Source organism: Lithobates pipiens, unplaced genomic scaffold, assembly GCF_037356315.1.
Source record: "Lithobates pipiens isolate NorthernLeopardFrog02 unplaced genomic scaffold, aLitPip1_a1.2 Scaffold_19, whole genome shotgun sequence".
NCBI classification, from domain to species: domain Eukaryota; kingdom Metazoa; phylum Chordata; class Amphibia; order Anura; family Ranidae; genus Lithobates; species Lithobates pipiens.
Window position 1 is genome coordinate 419234389 of NW_027507764.1, and position 25486 is coordinate 419259874.

Consider the following 25486-nt stretch of genomic DNA (forward strand, 5'->3'; position numbering starts at 1 on the left):
TTTGGCCCTATATCCTGCTTATATTTTTTTATTCCTATCTTCAGTGCACACTAGGTCTGCATGTTCCTTCAGGACAGGGTTGTTACCCTGTGCACATGCACATTGGGCATCCAATCGCGGGGCCACTTCACACCGGTGTCCTATCACATTGTGTCCCTCATCAGATAGTGTCCGCTGTGTACTGCGCATGCGCAGGACACACAGATTCCGAAAATAGCCGAAGATGAACGGCGCCTGCCCCGTGAGTCCAGGTTCTAGCCCCACCATCCAAGTGGACATAGAGTTGTAATAAAAAGAGCCGAGCGCAGCGAGGCCATGCCCGAAGCATGGCACAAGCGCTGCCCCTGCACAGTACAGGGTGGACACTATCTGATGGACGGATGCTATATGCCAGAACACCGGAACAATTGATTATTAAAGAGGAAGTAAACTTTCTCTGCTGGCATTTGCCTATAGGTAAGTCTATAATAAGACTTGCCTATAGGTAGTGTAAATATCTCCTAAACGTGCTCCATTTAGGAAATATTTACATTATATGCAGCCAGTGACATCACTGCCACATGAGCTCTGAATGAACCGCTGATTGTACTTCCGCGTGTATGCGGGCAGTGATGTAATCGCGGCTCTGGCCATTCGCATATCCGGAGCACACAAACCCGGAAGCAAGATGGGTAAAGATAGGAGCGTCTGCAGCGCTGATATTGAGGCACTGGAACAGCTTAGTTTTTAAGGTAAGGTTCACATAATGTGCTAATATGTGATGCATACTAGCACATTATGACTTTACCATGCAGGGAAAAAAAAACATCCCGCGGTATACAACCGCACCATGAACACATCTCATAAGTACAGCGCGTTTGTAGCCACCAAACTGCATGCTACTGCATTACAATGCGGTACAATCTGAAAAAGTAGCGATTACCACGTTGCAGTACATTTGGTAGCTCATTGAAATGAATAAGCTGTTAACACTCCTGAACTCATCTCTGCTTATTTACACCAGCTCAACAAAGAAGTCCTGGACATTATTTTAACCCTTTTAGCTTCTATGCAAGACACAATTATTTTTTTTCCGTATTTGCTCCCTGCTGATGGCTTTTTTGTAGAAGGGATTTAGGTGGCTGAGAATAAGTAGCGTAGAACTGCATAGATTTACAGCCAGTTTAGTAATGGAGGTTAAATTAACCAGATTTAATAAAAAATCGGGTTAGAGAATATTTGTTAAAGGTACTGTGTGTTTGTGGTGTTTTTTTTTTTTTTTTTTTTCATTTAGAATAACAAAACTTGTCAAACCTACCTGCTCTGTGCAATAGTTTCACACAGAGCTGCCCTGAACCTCCTTTTCTGGGGTCCTCCCCCCCCTCTTTGTCTTCTTTTTCCTCCCCCATAGCCAGCTGTGGGGGCAGATGCTCCTGAGCTGGGCTGTGTGTCTCTCTAGACACACACAGCCTGACACAGGCCTGCTCATTATCACAGGGTATGATTGACAGCAGCAGGAGCCAATGGCTCCCATTGCTGCCTCTGAGTCCTGTGAGGAAAGAGAGTGCAGCGCTGCTGTTCTCAGGCACAGCGCTCGATCGAGATTCAGCTCAGGTAAGTATTGGGGGGGTGGGATGCGGGTAACTAATAATGGGGGGGGGGGAAGATGTCCAGCCTGAGCTTTTTAAACTGGGCTCCTCCAGTGGGTCAAAGGAGTGCACTTCTTCGTTTTGCACTTCTGTGACTCATTTATAGCGGAGCGCAGTCTGAAGTCCACTCTCCGCTGACATCAGTCGAGGCAGCAGGTCATCTCGACTTTCAAGTCTGGATCCGCCAGCTGCCTTGACTGATGGCAGTCTCAGCGAGCCACTGAGACAGCCTCTCCCCGCTCCTCCACAGCTCATCGCTCCAATGAGCTTGGAGAAGCAGACCAGGAGGGATGCTGACTGACAGTGCAATATTTTTGTTTGTTTATTAAACTTTGTTTTACTTATATAAATGTTCTATATCGCATAGAGCAGCACGATTCTAGATGCAATGAGAATCAACATTTATTTTGATTAGAATAAAGTTCATCATCTTTCACATTATAAAAAAAAAAAATTGGGCTAACTTTACTGTTTATTTAAAAAAATAAAATAAATCTCATTTCATTGAAGTGTATTTTTTTTCTCCAAAAATTGCATTTGAAGGACCGCTGCGCAAATACAGCGTGACATAAAATATTGCAATGATTCTCATTTTATTCTTTGGGGCAGTGATGGTGAACCTTGGCAACCCAGATGTTTTGGAACTACATTTTCCACGACGCTCATGCACTCTGCAGTGTAGTTGAGTATCATAGTTCCAAAACATCTGGGGTGCCAAGGTTTGCCATCACTGTTCTAGGGTCTCTGCTAAAAAAAAATATATTTATTAATTTTTGGGGGTTTCAAGTAATTTCCTAGCAAAAAAAATACTGATTTTTAACTTGTAAGCAATAAGTGTCAGAAAAAGGTTTAGTCTTTTAAAGTGGACCTTCAGTCAGTTTCAATCTTTTTCTCTATTAAATCTTCTGCCCTTGTTTTAACTTTGGATACAAAGCCCACTTCTTGTTTCTTGTCTGGTAAAAAGCCTAGGCTTACTACACCATTCACATCTCTATTACTCTTGTGAGAGTTTGCCATAAAGGTAGATGAGTCATAAGAGGGCCAATGAAAGTTGCAGAGCTGGAGGTGTGCCTTTGTGTGTCTGTGTAAATCCAGGAAGTAAACGGGCAGCAGCTTTAGCTGCCTACAGTTAAAGTGATTGCAGCCAGGCTCAGCTGAGGGAGATTTCTGCAGCATATTCGGCAAGTACAAAATCACAGTTTTATATAAAATATGCAAAGTGATGTTTTTATTACAAATTATGTACACAGACTGCAGTTCCTCTTTAAGTGGTAACACTGACCTCATTTACAGGCCGAAGTTCACCCCTTTAAAGCGGTAGTTGTTTTTTTTAAACCTGCAAAGCAAAAGGCATAATGAGCTAGTATGCACTGCATACTAGCTCATTATGAAATACTTACCTTAGAACGAGGCCCCGACATCTGGCCCGAACCACGCCGAGGGAGCTGACATGCTCCCTCGGCGTTTCTTCCGGGTATCGCGGCTCCGGCGCTGTGAGTGGCCGGAGCCGCGATATCGTCACTCCCGCGCATGCGCGCGGGAGATTTCATTCCGGCCTGTCGGCCACTGCCGGATTTTCAGGCCGAGAACCCCCTTGTGCGCATGCGCCGCTGCAGTCAGCGACGCATACCGAGGGGAATATTTTTTTACCTACAGGTAAGCCTTATTATAGGCTTTCCTGTAGGTAAAAGTAAAAAAATTGAGCATACAACCACTTTAAAGAGAATGTAAACCCACTCTCATGATTTCTAAATTTTTTTCCATAGTGTTCATCTATAAGGCGATACATGCCTCCTGCGTGTATCCTTACCTGTCAAATATTTCCCCTTTAGCTGTTTGGAGCCCTGCAATATGCTGGATTCTGTGGGCAGGTCTGTTGTCCAGGGCTCGGAGGGTGAAGTTGTGATGTCAGTAGAATCGAGATTGCAAATTTTTTTATTTTTTACGATTAATCGCGTAGCTCTGTTATCACAATGGCTAAATCTGTGTTGGTAGTGCATGTTTAAATCCTAATACCATAAATAATACGTTTATTTGATTTTTAGTCCAGGAGTATATAATGAGTTTGGCAATTCTAGACAAATGCTTAAATAAAGCATTACAGTTTAACCATGTGCCACCAAATCACATGCATGTAAGTCGTTGGCTTGAGGTAGTTGTGCTGGAGTGATGCCTGCAGATTCGGGCATCACCCCGGTACCTTTTTATTTATTTTTTTACAGCTGATGGTTGGCTCTCTTGTAATAACAATCCAATGCGCTAAGCAGCCACTTGGCTGTTATTACAAGCAGCGGGAGGAACGAAACCTGAACAAATCTAGAATCGGCTTTGAGTGAGGACTGGATATGGTAACCTGGACATCACTTCTGGTTTACTCGGAAGCCAGCGGTGGCAGTTTTCATAAATCATAAGTTTTCAAAAATACCAATCTTGGCCTTTTGTATACTTTGAAGTGCAGGTAGGGGTTCAGGGTCCTATAGAACCCCGATCCCTCCCTAAAGACGACATTCCTTGTGACAGCAATAAAAGTGATTCCAAAAAATAATAAAACATTTAAAGGGACCCTGTCCATCTGCACTCAAGCGCATAAGCAAACAGTCAGGTTGAAAAAAGACACAAGTCCATCCAGCTCAACCAAAATAAATAAATAAATAAATAAAAAATATCGTACAATCCAATATACCCAATTCTATACCCACAGTTGATCCAGAGGAATGCAAAAAACCCTAGCCGAGCATGCTCCAATTTGCTACAGCAGGGGGAAAAAATTCCTTCCTGATCCCCCAAGAGGCAATCGGATTTTCCCTGAAATACTTTACCTATAAATGTTAGTACCCAGTTATATTATGTACATTTAGGAAAGAATCCAGGCCTTTCTTAAAGCAATCTACTGAGCTGGCCAGAACCACCTCTGGCAGGAGTCTCTTCCACATTTTCACAGCTTTCACTGTGAAGTAACCTTTCCTTATTTGGAGATTAAATCTCTTTTCCTCTAGACATAAAGAGTCCCCCCTGTCCTCTGTGTTGACCGTAAAGAGAATAACTCCACACCAAGTTCACTATATGGACCCCTTGTATATTTGAACATGTTGATCATATCCCCACTTAATCTCCTCTTCTCAAGAGTGAATACATTTAGTTCCTCTAATCTTTCCTCATAGCTTCCTTCATTCCTCTTATCAGTTTGGTTGCCCTTCTCTGCACTTTCTCCAGTTCCCTGATATCCTTTTTGAGAACTGGTGCCCAAAACTGAACTGCATATTCCAGATGAGGTCTTACTAATGATTTGTACAGGGGAAAAATGATATCTCTCTATCTGGAGTCCATACCTCTCTTAATACAAGAAAGGACTTTGCTCGCTTTGGAAACTGCATCTTGGCATTGCATGCTATTTATTGAGCTTATGATCTACCAAAACCTCCAGATACTTCTCCACTATGGATTCCCCCAGTTGTATTCCCCCCTAGCATGTATGGTGCATGCATGTTCTTAGCCCCCAAGTGCATAACTTTACATTTCTCAACATTAAACCTCATCTGCCACATAGTTGCCCAATTAGACAGGGCATTGAGGTCGGCTTGTAAATTGGAGACATCCTGTAAGGACATTATTCCACTGCATAGCTTGGTGTCATCTGCAAAGACAGAAATGGTACTTTTAATCCCAGACCCAATATCATTTATAAAGATATTAAAAAGTAAGGGTTCCAGCTCTGAACCTTGGGGTATACCACTGATAACCTTAGACCATTCAGAGTAAGAACCATTAACCACGACTCTCTGAATTCTGGCTTTTTAGCACGTTTTCTATCCATTTACAAACTGATATTTCCAGGCCTGTAGACTTTACCTTACACATGAGCCATGTGTGCGGAACTGTATCGAACACTTTTGCAAAATCCAAGTATACCACGTCCACCACCACCCCTCTGTCCAAGGTTTTACTTGCCACCTCATAAAAAGAAATCAGGTTTGTCTGACAACTTCTGTCTTTCATGAATCCATGATGTCTGTTGCTTTAATGTTTTTTTCCAGCAAGAACTCATCTGTGGTCTTTTATTAAATGCTCTGGTATCTTCCCGACTATAGAAGTTAAACTAACAGGTCTATAGTTATTTGGTAAAGACTTTGATCCCTTTTTAAATATAGGCACCACGTTCGCCCTGCGCCAATCCAGTGGTACTATTCCCGTCATTAATGAGTCCCTAAAAACGCACGCATATGTAAGTCAGGCCTGCAATTGTTAGAGCGAGAGCAATAATTCTAGTGAAAGACCTTCTCTGTAACTATATAAACAGGTAACTGTTAAACATTTTTAAAGCGTTGCCGATGGTGATTTATAAGTACCGTTGTTTGTCGCCCATTCCACGAGTGTGCACAATTTCAAAGCATGACATGTTGGGTATCTATTTACTCGGCGTAACATCATTCACATTCAACAAAATAATTGAACTAACTTTACTGTTTGTTTGTGTTTACAATTCATTAAAGTGTATTTTTTTTTTCCAAAAAAAATTGCGCTTGAAAGACTGAGCAAATACGGTGTGACATAAAATATTGCAAAACCTCCATTTTATTTTCTAGGGTCTCTGCTAAAAAAAAAAAAATGTATGTATGTTTGGGGGTTTTTTCCAGCAAAAAAATACGGATTTTAACTTCTAAGCAACAAATGTCTGAAAAGGGCCTGGTCTTCAAGTCGATTTTTAGTTGACCAAAATGGACTGGAGATTTTAGCCAACTAAAATACAACTAAGATGGGATTTTATTCAAAAGACTATGACTAAAAAAAACTAAATTAAAATTTGATGTCAAAATTAACAATGGTTTCTAATTGATCGTGGCTGTATTTGTTCTGTGCTGTAATTTTCTATCAACCGGTCTCTTTGTATGCAATAGAAGGCAAAATTATGTTACCTGTGACATGTATTCATGTGATTAACGCTGCTTTTACTTCTGCTTGATTCCTCAGAATGCTACCAGAGAAGCTGTGGCTAGCAAGAACACCAAGCAATTGTTGACTGCGTTTAGCCAGGTGGCTGGAAGGTAATGCAGACTTTGTTTTATTTTTATTTTTTTACAATCAAAGGTGCTTTATTGTCATAAAAGGAAAAATTACAGTATACCAGTTGACACAGTACATAACACTACACGTGAGTTGGACATAATTACTGACAGAAATCAACTTGGTGCAGGCAAGATATAGACTATAGTGCATTTGTACTAATACATGGATAATTTCTGTATTCCCACTCCACTTCTAAAGCCCTTACGGATATGAAACGAAGGGTATTAGGAAGATGTCCATGGAGTCCACACCCTCTCAAATTTCCATGGACAACCCCGGTTCACATAAGTTATCCTATACATGGGCTGCCTCGTTATACAGACTCTAAAGTAATTGGCTAAAGCAGAGCTCCACCCAAAAGGGGAAATTCAGCTTTAAGGCCTCCTCCCCGACTCCTGTTTGTAAAATGGAGCTTTTGGGGCGGAAGGGGGGGGGGGGTGGCGAGTATTTTGATTTTGACAAGTACCCGCTCCCACTTCCACTCCAACCGCCTAGGCGATCCGAAGTGGAAGTTCTTTCCCTCCCTCCCGCAGGCTTCTAGGACCCGTTACGTGTCCCAGAAGACCGCTGGACTATTCAGTGTGCAGTGGGCACCCGGCTGTGAAGCTGCAAGCCTATAGTAAAGATCCTGGTGGCAAAGAGAGATACACACAGGGTGAAAACAGCTGGGCCGAGCATGGCGCTGGATCATGGGACTGGTGAATGGTTGTTTGTTAAAAGTCAGCAGCTACAGTTTTTTATTTATTAATTTTTTTTTGTAGCTGCCGACTTCATTTCTCCATAGGAGACTGGAGCTCCTCTTTAATTTTTGTTTCCATGCATTTCATACATCTGACCTTCTCCCCTCCCTTTTTTATTTATTTTTATGTTTTGCAGTGAAAATGAGAAAAAGCTGACACTTGACCAAGTTTTCAGAGGTGTTTTGGAGGAGGAAATTGTAAGTAAACTGTTGAAATAACCATTTGAAAAGACAGTTCAACCTGTGTGGATATGTGTTTGTGTACATAATCATTTCCCATATCTCTGTATATTGTGTTCGCTAAGATGCACATCCAAGAGTATTTTAAACTATCAATATTCCTGTTGACGCCACTGATTGTGGAAGTGAGTTCCACATCCTTTACTGCCCTGACAGTGAAAAACCCCCTACGCAGCTCATATACCCAGTGAAGTGAACAGCCTCAGATGTTACACAGAGATGAAACAAATCTCCCTACATAAGTTTTACTTGTATATCTGCTGTCTTCAGCTTGCTATATTCTTTAGAATGTGCACTTTAAAGTGGAAGTAAACTCCCCTATTGTTTTCAGCCAAGGAAGCTGCCATCTTTGCCTCTGTTTAATCTTCAACTGCTATGGTGCTGCCCATGTGATTTGTTATACCACCAGCCGTTGGATGGTTTGATAGTTTGGCTGAGAGCACAGCCAATGTGCAGTTGGCATTCCCGGCATGCCTTTTTTTTTTTTAACTGTTTAAATCAATGGGTTTACTTCCACTTTAAGTTCCAATTTTTTTTCTTCCTATTCAGCACTGTGAGTGAAGTCTTGCCATACACTGTGTGACAGCTTGTTGGAACACACACACACACACACACACACACACACACACACACACACACACACGAGCAGCAGAAAGACACGTGACTTAAGGCCTTGGAGAGAGATAAGTAAATGCTACAGATGTGCTTAGGTCAAATTATATGAATCAGGTTTATATTCACTTTAAGGTTAAAACGCTTCTCTTCAAATCTCATTGTGTGTCCTTTTACACTCCCGAGACTGAATAGTTTCCTACCTACACTGGGACTGCCATTGAGATATTTGTATATCGCTATCATATCCCCTTTCAAGTGTCTCTTCTCCAGGGGGGATACGTTTAGTGCATGTAGTCGTTCCTCATATTTCAGCATTTGGCCTTTTATTTAGGCACACACAATGCTTTCACTTGGTATAGTGGTATAGTCATCCAAGATTTATTTATTTTTCCTCTCTAATGGAAAATATATATTTATATTATAATGTGTGTGTGTTTCACCTAGAATTGTGCCTATTCTGGCCTATGTGGTTCGTTGCAGTGCAATTTTGTTAAGGCAGCTCAATGAGGCTTTTTTTGCCCAACAATGTACCCCAGGAGAGTTGGTTTTTGTTTACAGGGCTGCATTCACACTTCTATGACTCAAGTCAAGTAACTTTGGAGTGCAACTTGGATGTAACTTGTTGTCACTCTGCAAAGTCAGAACAAACTGTTGCACCACTGTTGAATGTGAAGGATTCAGGCAAGACTTTCTTTCAACCTCTTATGCCGTGTACACACGATCGGAATTTCAGCCTTTAAAAGACCGATGAGAATTTTTTTGTCGGAAAAATGCGACCGTGTGTAAGCTCCATCAGTCTTTTGCTGCCCGAATTCCAGCCAACAAAAGATTGAGAGCATGCTTTCAATTTTTCAGTTGGGGAAAAGTTCCTATCTGAAAATGCTATTGTCTGTGGCAATTCCGACGTGCAAAATTCCTAAGCATGCTCAGAAGCATTGAACTTAATTTTCTCGGCTCGCTGTAGTGTTGTACGTCAACGTGTTCTTGACGGTCGTAATTTCAGTGAACTTTTGTGTGACCGTGTGTATGCAAGGCAAACTTGATTGGAATCCCGTTGGAAAAGCAGTCCTATCTTTTTCCGACGAGAAATCCGATCATGTGTACGCGGCATAAGAGTGAACATTGTAGTCTGTGGCCCTCAAGTTGCATGAAAGTCAGGCCAAAGTAGTGCATGAACTACTTTAAAGTCCCTAAGACTTTAAATCGCACATATATGAATAGTAATCATTGGAAAACAGGGTATGACTTGTCATGCAACTTTGAAATCCAAAGTCGCATGACCAGTCACACAAGTGTGGATGGGGGGTAATGCCACTGAATCAAAATTACAGCAATATCTATCCAACTTAAAAAATATAGCCAGAATGAGGTTAAACCACTTTCAGAAAACGGCTGCTCCATACCACCAGTCATCATCCATCAAGGGGATTTCCACAGTGCAGTTTTTGCTTATACACAGGAATTGCTCTAATATTCAAGACTTTCAAAGGGAAAGTAGGTACTTGAAAAATGGGTTTAAAGCCATTGGATATTGAGTTTTAAAGTGGTTGTAAAGCCTTAAGGTTCTTTTGGTTCCTGTATACCTGTATCTTTTTATTATGGTGTTTATTGATAAGTGCGTACTGTTTCATTCCTTCCGTAAGTAAATGAATTCTCTGATTTTTGTAGTTGTTTGATGGTAACAGTGATTATTTAACTTCATTATTTCATACATTTTGTGTTTATTGTAGATTAACCAAGCATCTTGTGACAACTGTCTTGCGATTATTTCTCTTGCCATCAATGGCGTTACAGAAGGTATGAACTTTAAATTTGAACATATGAAATGTATCAAAGACAGATAGAAATACCTATGTGGTAGCACCGCTAAATATATGAACATCCATACTTTTTTTTTTTTTTTTTTTATATTTATACAAGGTACAAATGCAAGTGATTTACACTTTTATTACTGTGGGGGTGGGGCAACGCACAACCATTCAATTGTTTTTCAATGAAATGTATCGCTTTTTTGTTCTGCTTGGTAAAGGGAAGCCCTCATGGTCTTGCATCATGCTTGCAGCAGTGGAGCTGGTCTCCAGTGATAAATGTTGTAGCCATCCTCTTGTGGTTGCTGGCACAGAACTTCTACTATCATTATTGAAAGGCAGAAACTTCTGAACCATTCTGCAGCATGTTATCCTGAGCACTAACCTGGGCTCCCAAGTTTTCCTTCCAGTTGCTGCCATTTGAGCAAGTGTCGCTGCTAGATTTTTATTATAAGCTTAGCAAAAGAAAAATATAATGGGCAAGCAACCTTCTGGTATGCAAGGAAGCAAAGCCAGAAATGTATTGTTTGTCCCAGACCCCGACACTGTATATCTGCTTCTTTTTCAGTGTGTATGTGTAATAAATATATATATATTTTGCATTTTGAGATGCTGGGAGTGAAGGTGACAAAGGTGATAAAGCAAGCAAATGATTAAAATTAAATTTATCTCAATACTTTCACCAAATGACTAGTGCTTTGCTGTGCCTGAACATACTTTTTCATTGTGTCCAAACTATGTTCTTTTGTAACCCTGGACCATGCTACTCTCTACAAGCGAAAGTCTTAAAGTACAACTATAAACTTTTTTGATAGCGTAAAGGGTTATTTATTGTCATCTGCATGGCATGGGAGAGCCTGGTAAAGGCAGCGGTGGGAGGGAGGTAGGACCCTCTTCCAACACCTGTAATGGTAATTCAGGGGCTGCTTGGCCCCTCATAACTTTTAAATAAGAGAATCGCTGGGGATAAAAACTACCGGGACCATGATCCCGTTATAACCACGTTCATACTGTGCTGTATACAGTACATGTGCGGCGGTAGAGTGGTGGTAAATGCAGGCATGTTTATCAGCTGTGGTGTGCAATGATATTTTACTTTCTTCAAATTCTTTTTTTATGACAAAATGGATTTGTGGCAAAACATTTTATTTTGAATATAGAGATATTAATATGTGGCAGGGGAATTCAGAAGGATTTGGTTGGCATAATGTTTTGACTTTTAACTATACCGTAAACTATACTTATTTTTTTCATGAAGGTATTTGTACAGCTACCACACCTTTTGTGCTCTTGGGAGATGTCCTTGACTGTCTTCCTCTGGACCACTGCGACAGAATCTTTACATTTGTTGAGAAAAATGTTGGAACATGGAAAGCCGTAAGTAAAAGTGCTTTAAGGTACACTTAGATCCTGTCCTAGAAGGAGAAAATGCTAAAGAAGCCCGATAACCACAACAATGATGAATTCCTGTTTTTCCTTATTAGTGCCCTTAAGTATATCTCATTTGACCATCCATGTTAGGCTGGGTTCACATATGTGCGAAATGGATGCAGGTTTCCCCACATCCAATTTACATGGGATGCGAGTGTGAACGGCTTTCCATGGAGCCGGATCACACAGGTCAAGGGTGGCTGCGGTCCGCATTCCCAAAAGGTCCAGTGCGTGTTTGGGTCCGATTCAGGTGCAAATTCAGGCAAAAATTCTGACCTGTTTCGCACCTGAACCAGTAAACAGGGACGTACCAAACTCCATGCTGGGAAACGCGGCCGCACATATGTGAACCCGACCTTGGTGAATCTGTTTTGTTGCAGTAGACCTATTTTAGGTTTGGCTATACACTTGATTCAGTGAGGTTTTCACTGAATACTAAAGACAAATGATGATGATCATTTTCTCATCATAACTATTATTATTTTGATTTTATTTTTATCTTATTTTCTGCTTTTTTACCATTGCTATGTACTGTGTTTTTGGTATTGGGGCATTATATGCTTTAATACCTGATCTGCATGAACTTTTCTCTTCTGATTTCAGAATACATTTTATTCAGCTGGCAAAAACTACTTGCTAAGGATGTGTAATGGTAAGAGCCTCAAATTTTACTAGTTCTTTTTTTACCCTCCTGTTTCTGTTTATCCCGATGTTCATGATTGCATTTTGGGGACAGAGACTTATTTAGTTCTGATAGGGTAAATAGTTTCAATAAACATCATAAGGTATGGAGCAGAAAAACACTGGTTTTCCACAGTTCTCTTCAGCCATGTGACTAACTTTCATATCTCATTGGATTATGGATACTGTTTGAAAATAAGAATCCTTATTTTGGTGTTTTAGCTTTGTGACTTGAGCCTATAGTCTGCGTAACCTGGGGTTGTGTAGGAAAAGTTATGAATCTTTTGTACTTTTCTTGCAATGTTTTTTCCAGACCTTTTGAGGAGACTCTCCAAGTCACAGAACACAGTGTTTTGTGGGAGGATTCAGCTGTTTCTTGCCCGCCTATTTCCACTTTCAGAAAAATCAGGTGAGTTTCAGACTGCTGTCAGTTGGTACCATTCATTGGGAAAAAACTTTGATAAATGAGACTGACAGTTAACATAGTAATTACTTTTTTATGATTTGTTTCTAAGGTTTGAATTTGCAGAGTCAATTTAACCTGGAGAATGTCACAGTGTTCAATGTCAATGAGAGCGAGAGCACTCTGGGACAGAAAGTGAGTGCCATTTTTCCCAATATTTAATATAGTTAACAGTGATGTTCTATTTAATTTACATGAGCAGATAAACTTTTCCTATATTAAAAAAATTATTTTCTTTAACAGCAAGTGGAGGATAGGGATGATGGAATGGAGATTGAGGAAGGTGAAATGGGAGATGACGAAGTCCCTAACAACAGTTCGTAAGTATGCCCGTTGATCTGCATTGGAGTTGATGCAAACGATTACAGCCATGTCGTTGTAAAATTCAGTCGTACCCTGTGAGAATTGTATTTAAGTGCTCAGATTTAGCCCTTGTTCACACTGACATGTTTTTCTAGTCGTTTCTCTATGCCTAACTATGCTCAACATGCAGAATCCTATTCTTTCTTCTCCCTGTCCACACTTGTACACTTAGTTGCCTTACACTCAAAGTACATGAGCTTTTTATTTTTAGCATATTGAGGCAGTTTTGGCCTCCTAGACTTCAAAAGGAGTGCCTTTAAATGTGCGATACATTTTTTTCTCCTTATTCAGCCCAGGATACAAACATGTGAAGCTTGATACAAATGCAGTAAATGCCTGTATTACACCTAAACATGCTTGAAAAAATTGCTTCATAGTCACCTGTAATAATGCTCTGCTCAGGTATGAATGCAGGCTTTAGTCTTTCAGCGAATGTAAAGAACAGCGGGGCTTTTCGGGCCACACAGAAGTGTCCTGATTGGTTGCTTTCCTGGGAAGTCAGATTGATTTATAGGCATAAGTATGCAGTATTATATATAACGTAATTTCATTTTTTTTTTCCCTAGGTCAATTCCCATAGATTACAACCTATATAGAAAGTTTTGGTCACTGCAGGACTTTTTCAGGAATCCAGTACAGTGCTATGACAAGAGTTCCTGGAAGACCTTTCTTAAGGTATACTTCCCTTATAGGTGATATATAGAGCATAGTTTCAATATTTTATAAATGAAAATTAAAATTTGATTTGTATTACATTTCAGACAGCTAAATGTCAAATTATGCAAATTACTATTTTGTTTTTACAGTGTTCAGCAGATAGGGCGCTACAATATTCTGATTACAAAATGTTATTGGTTCTTAAACTGCGTTCGCACAGGCGTTTAGCCACAGTGCAAATCCCAGTGGCTGTTTCCTGCTGCTGGGTCAAGTCCATACACTGTAATGACAGGCTGTTGGTTGCAGCCATTTGTGCTTGTTTGCAAAACCAGCAATCGCTGTCTGTGCAAATGGGCTAATTTCCTGCTCCTGGGATTCACACCGTTGTTAAATGTCTGTGCAAATGGTGCCTTATATTTTGTGCTATTTGATCCCATGCTGAGAAGGTATATTTAGAATCCACACACAGATGAATGAGTCAGAAGAGGAACACAACCCCTCCATCCTTCTTTTTTTCTCTTCCCCCCCCCCCCCCCCAGTTTTATAAATACAAACAGTCCAAAACTTAGAAGCTGCTTCTAGGCTGTTCACATGTGCAGTGTTTTGGAGGCATCCTGTGGTGATGTGTCCCTTTTTGTAAAATGTGAACACTTTAAGTAATAGTGTATTGAAAACCATGCTTTCTCTTTAGTTCCAATTTTTTTTTTTTTTTTTTTTTTTTTTTTCTCCAATAACTGAAATGTACAAGGCACCAGGACACCTTCATCAAGAGATCTTTAACACCTGGCTTTCTTCATTATAAAATGTATTATATTGTCTTGCCTATACAATTTTTAAAGTATGTTTAACTTTTATTGTAATTTTTATGCTATATACTATCAGCATTTTGCACTGAAGGATGAGAGGCTGCTGTATTTGTATGCCATTTTTTTTAATCTGGAATGAAATTTTATAATCTTTGCTTATATAAGACTCTCCTCCCTTTTTGTCTAGTTCTCGGAGGAGGTTCTTGCGGTGTTTAAGAGTTACAAGCTGGACGATACTCAGGCGTCACGAAAAAAAATCGAAGAGCTGAAATCAGGAGGTGAACATGTGTACTTTGCCAAGTTCCTCACAAGTGAAAAGGTAATATAAATGTCACAAACTGTGTGCACGTTAAGATTTTCTACAGTAATTGGACCAAACAGCTGTCATTCTGCTTAGTTCTGTCTCTGATCAAGATATACTGCTAATGACAGGCCTTTATCCAACTTTCCAAATCTATTTCTTGTATTCCTGTGATCTTATAGAGAACAAATTTGGTTCAGTGAAGTGTGTTAATTTTTTTTTCTGTATATATTGTTGTTTTAGTTAATGGATTTGCAGTTGAGTGACAGCAACTTCCGCCGACATATCTTGTTGCAGTATCTTATATTGTTCCAGTACTTAAAAGGCCAAGTAAAGTTTAAGAGGTAATTTATGTATTGATACAGTAATTGTGTATATACTGGTTCTTTTGAGGGGGGGGGGGGGGACTCAACAAAGCAACCGTGAAGAGGTGGGGTTTTTGGATTTTTATCTTGTATTATACCAATTACAGGACGTCTTCTCTGATGTTTACAATGCCTTTTTAATTGAAATTAAGTAAAATTGTACTTCTAAGTGAAGTAAATTTCATTGCTGCTGGGAATCAAAGTGTATCTAAACCTAAAAACAAAAAATGTAATATGATGCAGTTTACCAATCCTTCAATGTGGTGGCTGCATTCATTTTTTCTTTCGTCTAGTATTTTTCACCTGGAGATTGTGCCAGTAACACGCTTCCCACCCTAGGGACAATAGTCACTCACTTTACTGTATGTATGGAGGAGCAGCCTTTTTGCCCTAGGACAGGACTACAAACACCACTTCCCTCCTTATCTCTGTAACATAGGATGAAGGTGTTCTGTAGTCAACAGAAAAAAAACTGGGCTAGGCTGGTAACACCACATAGTACACAGGATAGCACTGTAGTTATGGCAGGATCAATAGGTATTTATTTATTTTTTCCAGATGAGTGTGCTTCTCATAAACTATTCTGTGGTGTAAAGGAGATGTACCTTCTGGTACTTTTATACTTTGTGTTTAACAAAATGCTTAGGTTGAAGGCAACAAAACATTTCCTTCTTTGGGATTTCCAGTTCATCTTGGAATACCTAACCATAATAGAAACAAACTTCCAACAGCAGATCCTGGCCAATCTGGTCATTACAAAGATAGATTGTTTAATATTCAGTACATATTGACACAGAGGGGGATTGAGTTGATTACGTATTGCACTTCCCTACACCTTTGTCAGATTAGACCATTTTTAATTGAATGTTGCTTACAATCAAGCCATTTATGACCAGTAAGCACAAATGGAGAGAGGAGTAGCCTAAAAGTGTATCTAATACTGAAACATTAATTTCTTGTATTCTGTTGGAGAGATTTCCCTTCATGTCCTGTCCTATCCTGTAGACACAGCAAGAATTGAGCAGAAATCCCTCTGAAGTAAGGCCCCATTCACACTGGGGTGCTTTGCAGGTGCTACAGTGCTAAAAAATAGCACCTGCAAAGCGCCCTGAAACAACCGCTGCTGTGTTGGGCTTTTACACAGGAATGGTGTGCTTGCAGGATGTTAAAAAAAAAAAAAAAAAACACCCCTGCAAGCAGCATTTTTGGAGCGGTGTATACACCGCTCCTGCCCATTGAAATCAATGGGGCAGCGCAGCTATACAGCTGCCAAAGCACTGCTGCAGCGCCACTTTGCAGGTGGTTTTAACCCTTTTTCAGCCGCTAGTAGGGGTTAAAACCGCCCCACTAGTGGCCGAATAGCGTCGGTAAAGTGCCGCTGAAAAATAACGCCGTTTTACTGCCGACGCCGCTCCCGCCCCAGCGTGAAAGGGGCCTAAAGGGAAATCCCTCATTAATACAGATGTCTCCTTTTGGCCTTTTGCCTTTTTTAAATATACTTTTTATTATGTGTTCAGTATGGTATGTATTCACTCCTATAGTCATTTTGAAATGGTCCTGATCTCTTGCTTATCACATGCAAATTCTTTTGTATTTCAGCTCCAATTATGTGCTGCTAGATGAGCAATCTCTTTGGATTGAAGATACCACCAAGAACGTTCATCAGGTATATAGATAAAGATTGTTACTGCTTTGCTCACTTATATTGTAGCAATCCAAAATGGCATACATTTTTTTTAATTTTTTTCCCTTTATTTTAGTTGCTGCGTGAGACTCCCCCTGATGGAGAGAAGTTTTCAAAAATGGTGGAGGTATGCCATATCATATAGCAATATTGTGGTGGTTAAAGAATGAGCAAAATATTGAACTTGCCTTCTATTTAGCACATACTGAACACAGAAGAAAACTGGAATTCTTGGAAAAATGAAGGCTGTCCAAGTTTCGTGAAAGAGAGGTAAGAGGTGCGCGGCTTTTTTGAGTCTGTGTGTTAATGCTCTGTTTTTGCTACCCTACTGTTTTATTTATTCAGTGTTTTTAATGTGTGCAAGCATTTTTATATAATATATATTATAAAAAAATTGTGTTAGTATCCTGGAGAATCTAACCCTAGCATTGGTGTTAGAGCCGCACGATTAACTGTTGAGAATCGAGATCGCGATTCTTTCCCCCTCGCAATTGTAACAAAGCATTTTCCCGATTCTATGCAGAGTTCTCTGCTCAAGCCGACAGCTGTCAAAAAAACAGGCAGTCTGCTACGTTTCACAACATTCCACAGCTGCTGAGCTAACTATAAACATTGTAAGGGCCAGTTCACACCAGATGCAGTGTGTTGTGTGTTTTTTTTATTTTTATTTTTTTCTGCATCAAAAACGCATGGAAAGTAGGTTATATGGTTTTCAATGGCATAGTTCACACCAGTGCTTGCAGTTCCAGTTACAGAACAAAAAGTAAATGTGCTGCATTTTTTTTTCCTGCACTGGAACGCTGTAAAACATGTCAAAAATGCACCTAAATGCACCAAAAACGCACTGCAACACACTTGTCCTTATTTAAGGTTAAGAAAAAAAAGGGAGGGGGGAGCACTGGACTGCATCGAAAATGCACTGGAACGCATCAAAAACGCGCAAGCAGAAAAGTACCTGGAACGCATCCGGGCTGCATTTCTATGGTGTGAACTGGCCCTTACGTTTTGGGCTTTGGATCAAAGGAATGAACTTCGTTCTATAAATGACTTAAAGACTAAACCTTTTTCTGACACTTGTTGGTTTCAAGTTAAAATCCTTATTTTTGCTACAAAATGACTTGGAACCCCCAGGTAAATAACTCTTCAAGTACTACCACTGCCCCAAAAGTAACCTAAATGTGCAACAGCTGCTACTTTAAATATAAGCATTTACAGTATAAATTTAAAATAGTAGCATTAAACAGTATAAATAAACCCAGTGATAGTGATCAGCACTAATATAAAATAAGCAATTAATAAAGTTTGTGCAAAAATAGTCCATACATAAGACTGGATTGTCTCCAACAAGGAAAGCTGAATATATCCTGATATGAAATCTTCAAAACTTTCAACACATTCCGTGTACTCAGTGTCCCCTTTTGGTTAAACACTCACCGAATGATGCCTTGCGCTCTCATGCGTGGCAAACCAGCATCAACCCTTACAGGGTTAAATATTCAAATGTGACACCCAATTATCAGACTCTCCCATATGTTTTTATATTTTTACAAGCATTGTGAATAACTATTGACCTTGATAGCCCAGGATAGGTTGGACATATACCGTATTTATCGGTGCGTTACGCACTTTTTTTTCCCCCTAAAATCAGGGGGAAATCTTTTTTTTTTTTTTTTTTTTTTTTTTTGTTTCCCTTAAACATCCCTATTTTTATTTTTATTTTTTAAATTCCCTCCTAAACTTGGGGTGCGTGTTATACGCCGATTAAATATGGTAATAATATTGAGACCATGTTTAGAAAAAAAACGAACTGAAAATTGAGTTTGAACATGTGTAAATTGTTTGCTTTCTTTTTATTTCAGACAGCAAGACAACAAACCACAGAAAGTAGCAAGAAAACGTCCAGCCCCTGAGGACTTTCTGGGCAAAGGTTCAAATAAAAAGCTCCTAATGGGAAAGTAAGATCCCCCATTCTGTTGTCTTTATATGGAAACTCAATATTTTTATGTCACCTAGGGGCACCCTAGTGGGTGTTCACATTTATAGGGCTTCATATGCCTCATACTGAAGGCTTTCAATGGCATCTGTATTGTGTGCTTGAAGATGTTTGGTCTTTTCATTTACTCATTCTGTCACTTGATAAGCAGAATTTTATCTCGGGCATTTTTTTTTTCCTGCATGATTTGAAGGGGCATCAGTAAGAGAAAGTGTTGAGAAAGAAACAGGGGAAAAAGTATTTGATCCCCTGCTGATTTTGTATGGGTGTTTTTTTGTTTTGTTTTTTGTCAGTGGGCAAACATAAGTTTTACCAATTTAATGGTAGGTTTATTTTTTTTTAACAGTGAGAGACCGAATACCCTCAAATATCCAGAAAAAAACACATTTCAAAAGTTATAAATTGATTTGCATTTTAATGAGTGAAATAAGTATTTGACCCTTTTGCAAAACATGACTTGTGCATGACAGGTTTGTACACATCTTAGGGGGGATTGTGTCCTCTTTGCAGTCTCCTCTCCAAGTCATTACGTCGTCAAGGCTGACGTTTGGTAACTCGCACCTTCAGCTCCCTCCACATTTTTTCTATGGGATTAAAGTCTTCTTGAGCCACTTCTTTGTTGCCTTGGCTGTGTGTTTTGGGTCATTGTCATGCTGGAATACCCATCTACTACCCATTTTCAATGCCCTGGCTGAGGGAAGGAGGTTCTCGCCCAAGATTTGATGGCACGTGGCCCCGTCCATCATCCCTTTCATGCGGTGAAGTTGTCCTGTCCTCTTAGCAGAACACCCCCCCCAAGCATAATGTTTCCACCTCCCATGTTGGATGGTGTTCTTGGGGTCATGGTCAGCATTCCTCCTCCCTCCTCCTCACAAGGCGAGTGGAGTTGATGCCAAAGACCTTGATTTCTGAATCATTCAGATGTTTATTTCAGTTACTTATATAGCGCCATCAATTTACGCAGCACTTTACATATACATTGTACATTTACATGAGTCCCTACCCTCAAGGAGCTTACAATCTAAGGTCCCTAACTCGCATTCATACATACTAGGGACAATTTAGACATGATCCAATTAACTTACCAGCATGTTCATTAGCAACTTCAGACAGGCCTGTACATGTGCTTTCTTGAGTAGGGGGACCTTGCTGCAGGATTTCAGTCCTTCAGGGCATAGTGTGTTACCAATTAATTTCTTGGTGAGTATTGTTGCCTTCTGGGGAGGTTTATGTGTAATCTCCATTAGTAACTAGTAATATTTGTATGTGTGTGTGTGATAGATAGATATATATTATATGAGATCTAAATTGGCAGGCTTTAGTATAAGGACTTAATTGATTTACCGGTTCCTTTTTGATCTGCAAGAGATTTTTATGGGTGTGTAATATAGGAGATGTTGTGCTGTTTACCCTTTCGTAAACCCAGATGTGAGAAAAGGACCACATCAAATTAAATACTTTATGGTAGACCTTACGGGGCTGGGGTAATTGGCTAGGTCGGGCATTTTCAAACCCCTTTTGTTAACCCTTTTATCAACTTCAACAGACACATTTGATATGCAGAGAATATGGCCATCTGTTCAGGAATAGGCAATTTGCTTAGGATAGGACCTTAGATAACTAATGCCCCATTCAAGAGAAGGTAATAACCTGGCCTAATTAAGTTTCTCCCCAAGAAAGGAGGTGCTAGTGAGGGGCTGGGCTATGTTAAATCAAGGGGATGGGGGGGCGGGGGGGTGGTGGGAATTGTCCAGTCCTGGATGAGATACGCCTGAAGGCAGGAGAGGCGTAAGCTAATTCTGCCGATCGGAGTGGCCCTATACAAGTCTATGAGAGATGGGCCTTTATTAGTTTAAATTTAAACAGATATGGCAGGAGACAGGAATCTGATCTGGGCCCTCACACAACACCACTGGTAAATATAAGGACATCTCCTAGTATAAATGCTTGTCCTACATGTTTTGCTATTTGTATTTTAATGTTTTGAGGAATATGCTCTGTATTCCTGCCATTTAATCTATGATTTTTCTTCCTTTTTGTCTGTACTATAGATTGCTGTGTATTAGTTTAGACCATCTTACTACTTGCCAATACATTTTTTGTTGTGTTTTAAAGCTTTCACTCATGGTCAGAGAACTCTCCTTAATCCAAATCATAGCTGAGCTGTATTAAATCCCAAAATATAACTTACGGGAAATACTATGGTCCCAGCTGCCTTGAGATCATTGACCAGATTCATTTATTATTTTTATTTTTTTTGTTCTGTCTCGCTGTTAAAATAAACCTACCAGTAAAATTTTAGACTTATTTCTTTGTCAGTGGGCAAACGTACAAAATCAGCAGGGGGATCAAATACTTTTTCCCCTCACTGTAGGTGATTTCATATTGTTAGGAAGTCTCCCCCTGTTATCCCATATGTGTGGCAAACTAGCAGTGGTATATCATAAACAAGGATGGATTAACCACTTCTGACTAGAGTATATCATTAACAGTGATGAATTAACCCGGCTGTGGAATCTTTGCCCAGACAACATAGAGGCATGCAAGTTAGAAAGCAGGTAAGCCAGCACATTTGTGCTTTTATTTCTTTAATGCAGTGTGTGTAACATCTGATTCTATTTGTTTTAACCTGAAAAGCATTAGTAAAGACCATATGAAATGTATTACTCATTATCATTACTAAAATGGCTGGGTACTAGTTTTTAAAGTGATACTAAATACACACTGTTTAATTTTATATTGTCTCTTCTCTTTCTGTATATGGATGATGGCACTGTAATTTAAACAAAAAAATAAATAAATCTAAGTCCCTTTTTCCTAATTGATATATAGCTGTCACGTGACCCAGATCTACGGGCAGTGCACTTTAGTTGCGGTCATGTGCATTTCTTTATGTACACTACAAATCCCTTATCCATGGTCCCTAGTCTGTCTCGGGAGAGAGCAAGAGGGTTCCTACATACAGTGAGACCATGCAGTTTGAATGTAGCCACCCTCTAACAGAAAGTCTATCACAGCAGCAAAAAAACAAAAACAAAAAAAAAGAAAACATAAATTTGGAGGGTGCTAGGAGCAATAGAAGGTACTTTTTTATTTTCACAAAGTCTGATGCTTCAGTGTTTGTAGATCCTTTTTTCAAGATATTACTATGGTATACTGAAGTATAATTGCATGCATTTCATAAGTGTCAAGGGCTTTTATTGATAATTACATTAAGTTTATGCAGAGTCAATATTTGCAATGTTGACCCTTCTTTTTCCAGACCTCTGCAATTTGCCCTGGGATTCTGTCAATCAACTTCTGGGCCACATCCTGACTGATGGCAGCCCATTCTTGCATAATAAATGCTTGGAGTTTGTCAGAATTCTCAATTAAATTAAGGTCTGGGAGGTTTTCCTGGCCATGGACCCAAACTTTTTGATGTTTTATTCCCCAAGCCACTTATCACTTTTGCTATATGGCATCATGCTGGAAAAGGCATTGTTATTCACCAAACTGTTCTTGGATGGTTGGGAGAAGTTGCTGTCAGGGGATGTTTTCATACCATTCTTTATTCATGGCTGTGTTCCTAGGCAAAATTGTTAGTGAGCTCGCTCCCTTGGCTGAAAAAGCAACCCCACACATGAATGGTGTCTGGATGCTTTACTGTTGGAATGACACAGAACTGATGGTAGTGCTTTTCTTCTCCGGAGAAGATTTATTTTTTTTTTTTCTGGATGCCCCAAACAATCGGAAAGGAGATTCATCAGAGAAAATTACTTTACCCCAGTCCTCAGCAGTCCAATCCCTGTACCTTTTGAAGAATATTAGTTTGCCCCCTGATGTTTTTCCTGGAGAGAAGTGATTTCTTTGCTGCCCTTCTTGAGACCAGGCCATCCTCCAAAAGTCTTCTCACACCTGCCTGATCCCGCAGCTGAATCTACTGTAGAAGATGGTCTTGGTGCTTGCTGGACTTTCTTGGGTCCCCTGGAGCCTCCTTCACAAATGCAGTGGAAATGTTTTTTTATGGCATTAAAGTGGAATTAAATCCATGGATTTAAACAGTTAAAAAAAAAGAAAAAAAAAGCATGCCGGGAATGCTAACACCATAGCAGTTGAAGATTAAACAGAAGCAAAGATGGCAGCTTCCTTGGCTGAAAACGATAGGGGAGTTTACTTCCACTTTAAGTTCGTTTTCATGGCAAAGAGGGCCTTTGCAATTCATTTTTTGGAGTATATGCAAATTGCTATCATAAAAACTGAGGCAGCAGACTTTGAAAATGTTATATATTGTGTAATTCACAAAACATTTGGTCGCGGCTGTATTTCTAAAACACAGTTTAGTGTCACTGTTAACATTGTGGCACGTAGAGGACTCTCTAGAAAGGGAGAGAGTCGTAGCTAACACCATAGCCTGATTGCTCTTAATGATGTCTTCTATATTGTGTTTTAGAGAGTTTATGCCAACGCTGGAACAGTTTTTTGAAGAGGCCATTGAACAAGCAGATCCTGAAAACATGGTGGAAAACGAATACAAGTATGTCAAAGACCCGCAGTCATTGAAAAAAATAATTGTGTTTTTTATATTAGGTGGCATGTATATGGAGCCTTGTGAAATGTATTTGTAATCAAGGTGGTACTCTACAGAATTTATTTTTTTTTTCACCGATAGCAGAGTGCCTGTATTCTTATTTTAAATGTATTTTCCTTTTAAATTACAAAACATTACATTCATATTCAACATATACATACATATAGTACTCCTTTTGAGTATGCAAACCATAAAACATTTAAAATACCCATTAGTATACAAATGATTTCAGAATTCTCTCCAACCAAGGAGGGGCTGGGGGACTTGAAACTGTTGTCTAAAGAATTGTGAATATTAAATCTTTTGGGGTGAATCCTGAGGTGACTGCTTACCGCTGTCTCCCAAAAAAACACCCTTATCCCAAGTTCCCTTGCTAAACATCCAAAGTACTCTTATCCCTGGGAAAGGGGAAAAAATAAATCTAAAAAATGGTTTCTTTAAATATATTTTGTGATTGAGCTTAAAAGAGAAATATGGGTTTTGGCTTTTTGCAGATTAATACTTACCTAGGTCCGGTTCCCTTATCTGTCCCCCGGTGCCTCTGCACCGAGGACTAAGCGATTGAACACCACTGATCGCTTGGTTCTGACAGCTTCCCAAGCAGAGAGCTGCTGTCAGTCACAGCTCTCTGCTCTGCTCACTGGAGCACGGAGGGAACAGGAACAGCTGGCTAAGGCTCTCAGCGGCTCACTGAGAGCCAGGTGTTGGTTTAGGGATCTAGGCAGATCCCAACTTCCATTGGCGTGATGCCGCGGCGCCTGGACATCAGCAGAGAGCGACTTTCAGCCCGCTCTCTGCTGAAAACGGGTCACAGCAGTGGAAAAACGAACTGCAATCCTTGATCCACAGGAGAAGTATAGCCAAACGATTGGGAGACCCATCTGTCCCAAATTTTATGCCATGGAATCTGTAAGACTCTCCATAAATTTCTCAATGGAAAAAGTCCACTGAAATCTAGTCTTCACTGTTGCTAAAGAGAGGGAGTCAGTTGGCAAAGCCTTAGCATTGCTCTGGTTGCCGTAGGGACATGTAGCAACAGTTTAATTTGGCATTTGATCAGTCTGTCTAGTTTGAGGTTAAGCAATGCCTCACCTGGCATTGTAGGGATGACTAAACCTAACAATCTGGCCAACATGTTGTAAACTTGAGTCCAGAGTTGTTGGGAAAATCAGGAACAGGATTAAAGTCACCACCTCCTTGACTCTGACGTTCATGTACACAGGCTGGGAGGAAGAGGAGTGATTTTAGGGGGGGGGTGGGTGGAGGTTAGAGGATATTTGCTAGGGGGTGTTTTGTTTTGGGTTAGAGAGGACCTGTGCTAGGAGGGGGGCAGATTTGACGTTTAACCACCCCACCCCCCCAGCACAATTCCTCTCCCCTTCCAAAGCACCCCCTAGTTTACAGGGGTCTCAGACTTGTATCCCTCCAGCTGTTGTGAAACTTCAAGTCCCATCATGCCTCTGCCTGTGGGATTCATGCTTGTAACTGTCAGCCTTGCAATGTCTCATGGGACTTGTAGTTTCACAACAGCTGGAGGGCCGCCAGTTTGAGACCCCCTGCCCTAGCACATATCCTTAATCCCCCACCCCCCTCGAATCAAAGATCCCATACCGGCACCCCCCTCCCCCTGATCCCAATCCGGCTCCATCCACTACTATGATTCCCTTCCCTTCCATCCAACAACTCTGATCCCACCCCAATCCCGTCCTGGCTCCATCCACTGTGGCAGGCTGGGGGGAAAGCTGTGCCAATGCAACTAAATTTTATTGTACACAAACGCAATAAAATCCACACATTTTTGATAAAATATTAATGTGAGGTTGTGTTGAGTAAATGGATACCAAATCTGTCAACTCTCAAAATACATGTGCCTGCAAAGCAGCGAAAAAATATATGGTCCCCAAAATTGTCCATAGGTGACACTTTGAAAGCCTTTTTTACAGGTCTTCAGTTTAGAGTTAACATTGAATGATGGTCCTAGAATTATTGCTCTCTCCGGCCACAATTGACCAAAGGGTTAGGGGAATTCTCACAACACACAATTCATGTCTGTGATTCCTCAGATATATTTTCTACGG

The 25486-nt window shown here is 40.2% G+C and overlaps 1 protein-coding gene across 2 annotated transcripts in view; it reads left to right on the top strand.

Moving 5' to 3' along the window:
* THOC1 (THO complex subunit 1) overlaps positions 1 to 25486 on the top strand; it is a 32111-nt gene that overhangs the window by 309 nt on the left and 6316 nt on the right. For both annotated transcript variants that reach the window (XM_077492547.1, XM_077492548.1), the window contains exons 2-18: positions 6597 to 6670; positions 7569 to 7629; positions 10017 to 10083; positions 11353 to 11471; positions 12129 to 12177; positions 12520 to 12615; positions 12722 to 12804; positions 12913 to 12989; positions 13599 to 13707; positions 14683 to 14814; positions 15040 to 15140; positions 16761 to 16827; positions 16922 to 16972; positions 17045 to 17115; positions 18705 to 18800; positions 21331 to 21396; positions 23271 to 23354. In XM_077492547.1, coding sequence (XP_077348673.1) covers positions 6597 to 6670; positions 7569 to 7629; positions 10017 to 10083; positions 11353 to 11471; positions 12129 to 12177; positions 12520 to 12615; positions 12722 to 12804; positions 12913 to 12989; positions 13599 to 13707; positions 14683 to 14814; positions 15040 to 15140; positions 16761 to 16827; positions 16922 to 16972; positions 17045 to 17115; positions 18705 to 18800; positions 21331 to 21396; positions 23271 to 23354 — 1403 coding nt within the window. The remainder of the gene's footprint in view (positions 1 to 6596; positions 6671 to 7568; positions 7630 to 10016; positions 10084 to 11352; positions 11472 to 12128; positions 12178 to 12519; positions 12616 to 12721; positions 12805 to 12912; positions 12990 to 13598; positions 13708 to 14682; positions 14815 to 15039; positions 15141 to 16760; positions 16828 to 16921; positions 16973 to 17044; positions 17116 to 18704; positions 18801 to 21330; positions 21397 to 23270; positions 23355 to 25486) is intronic.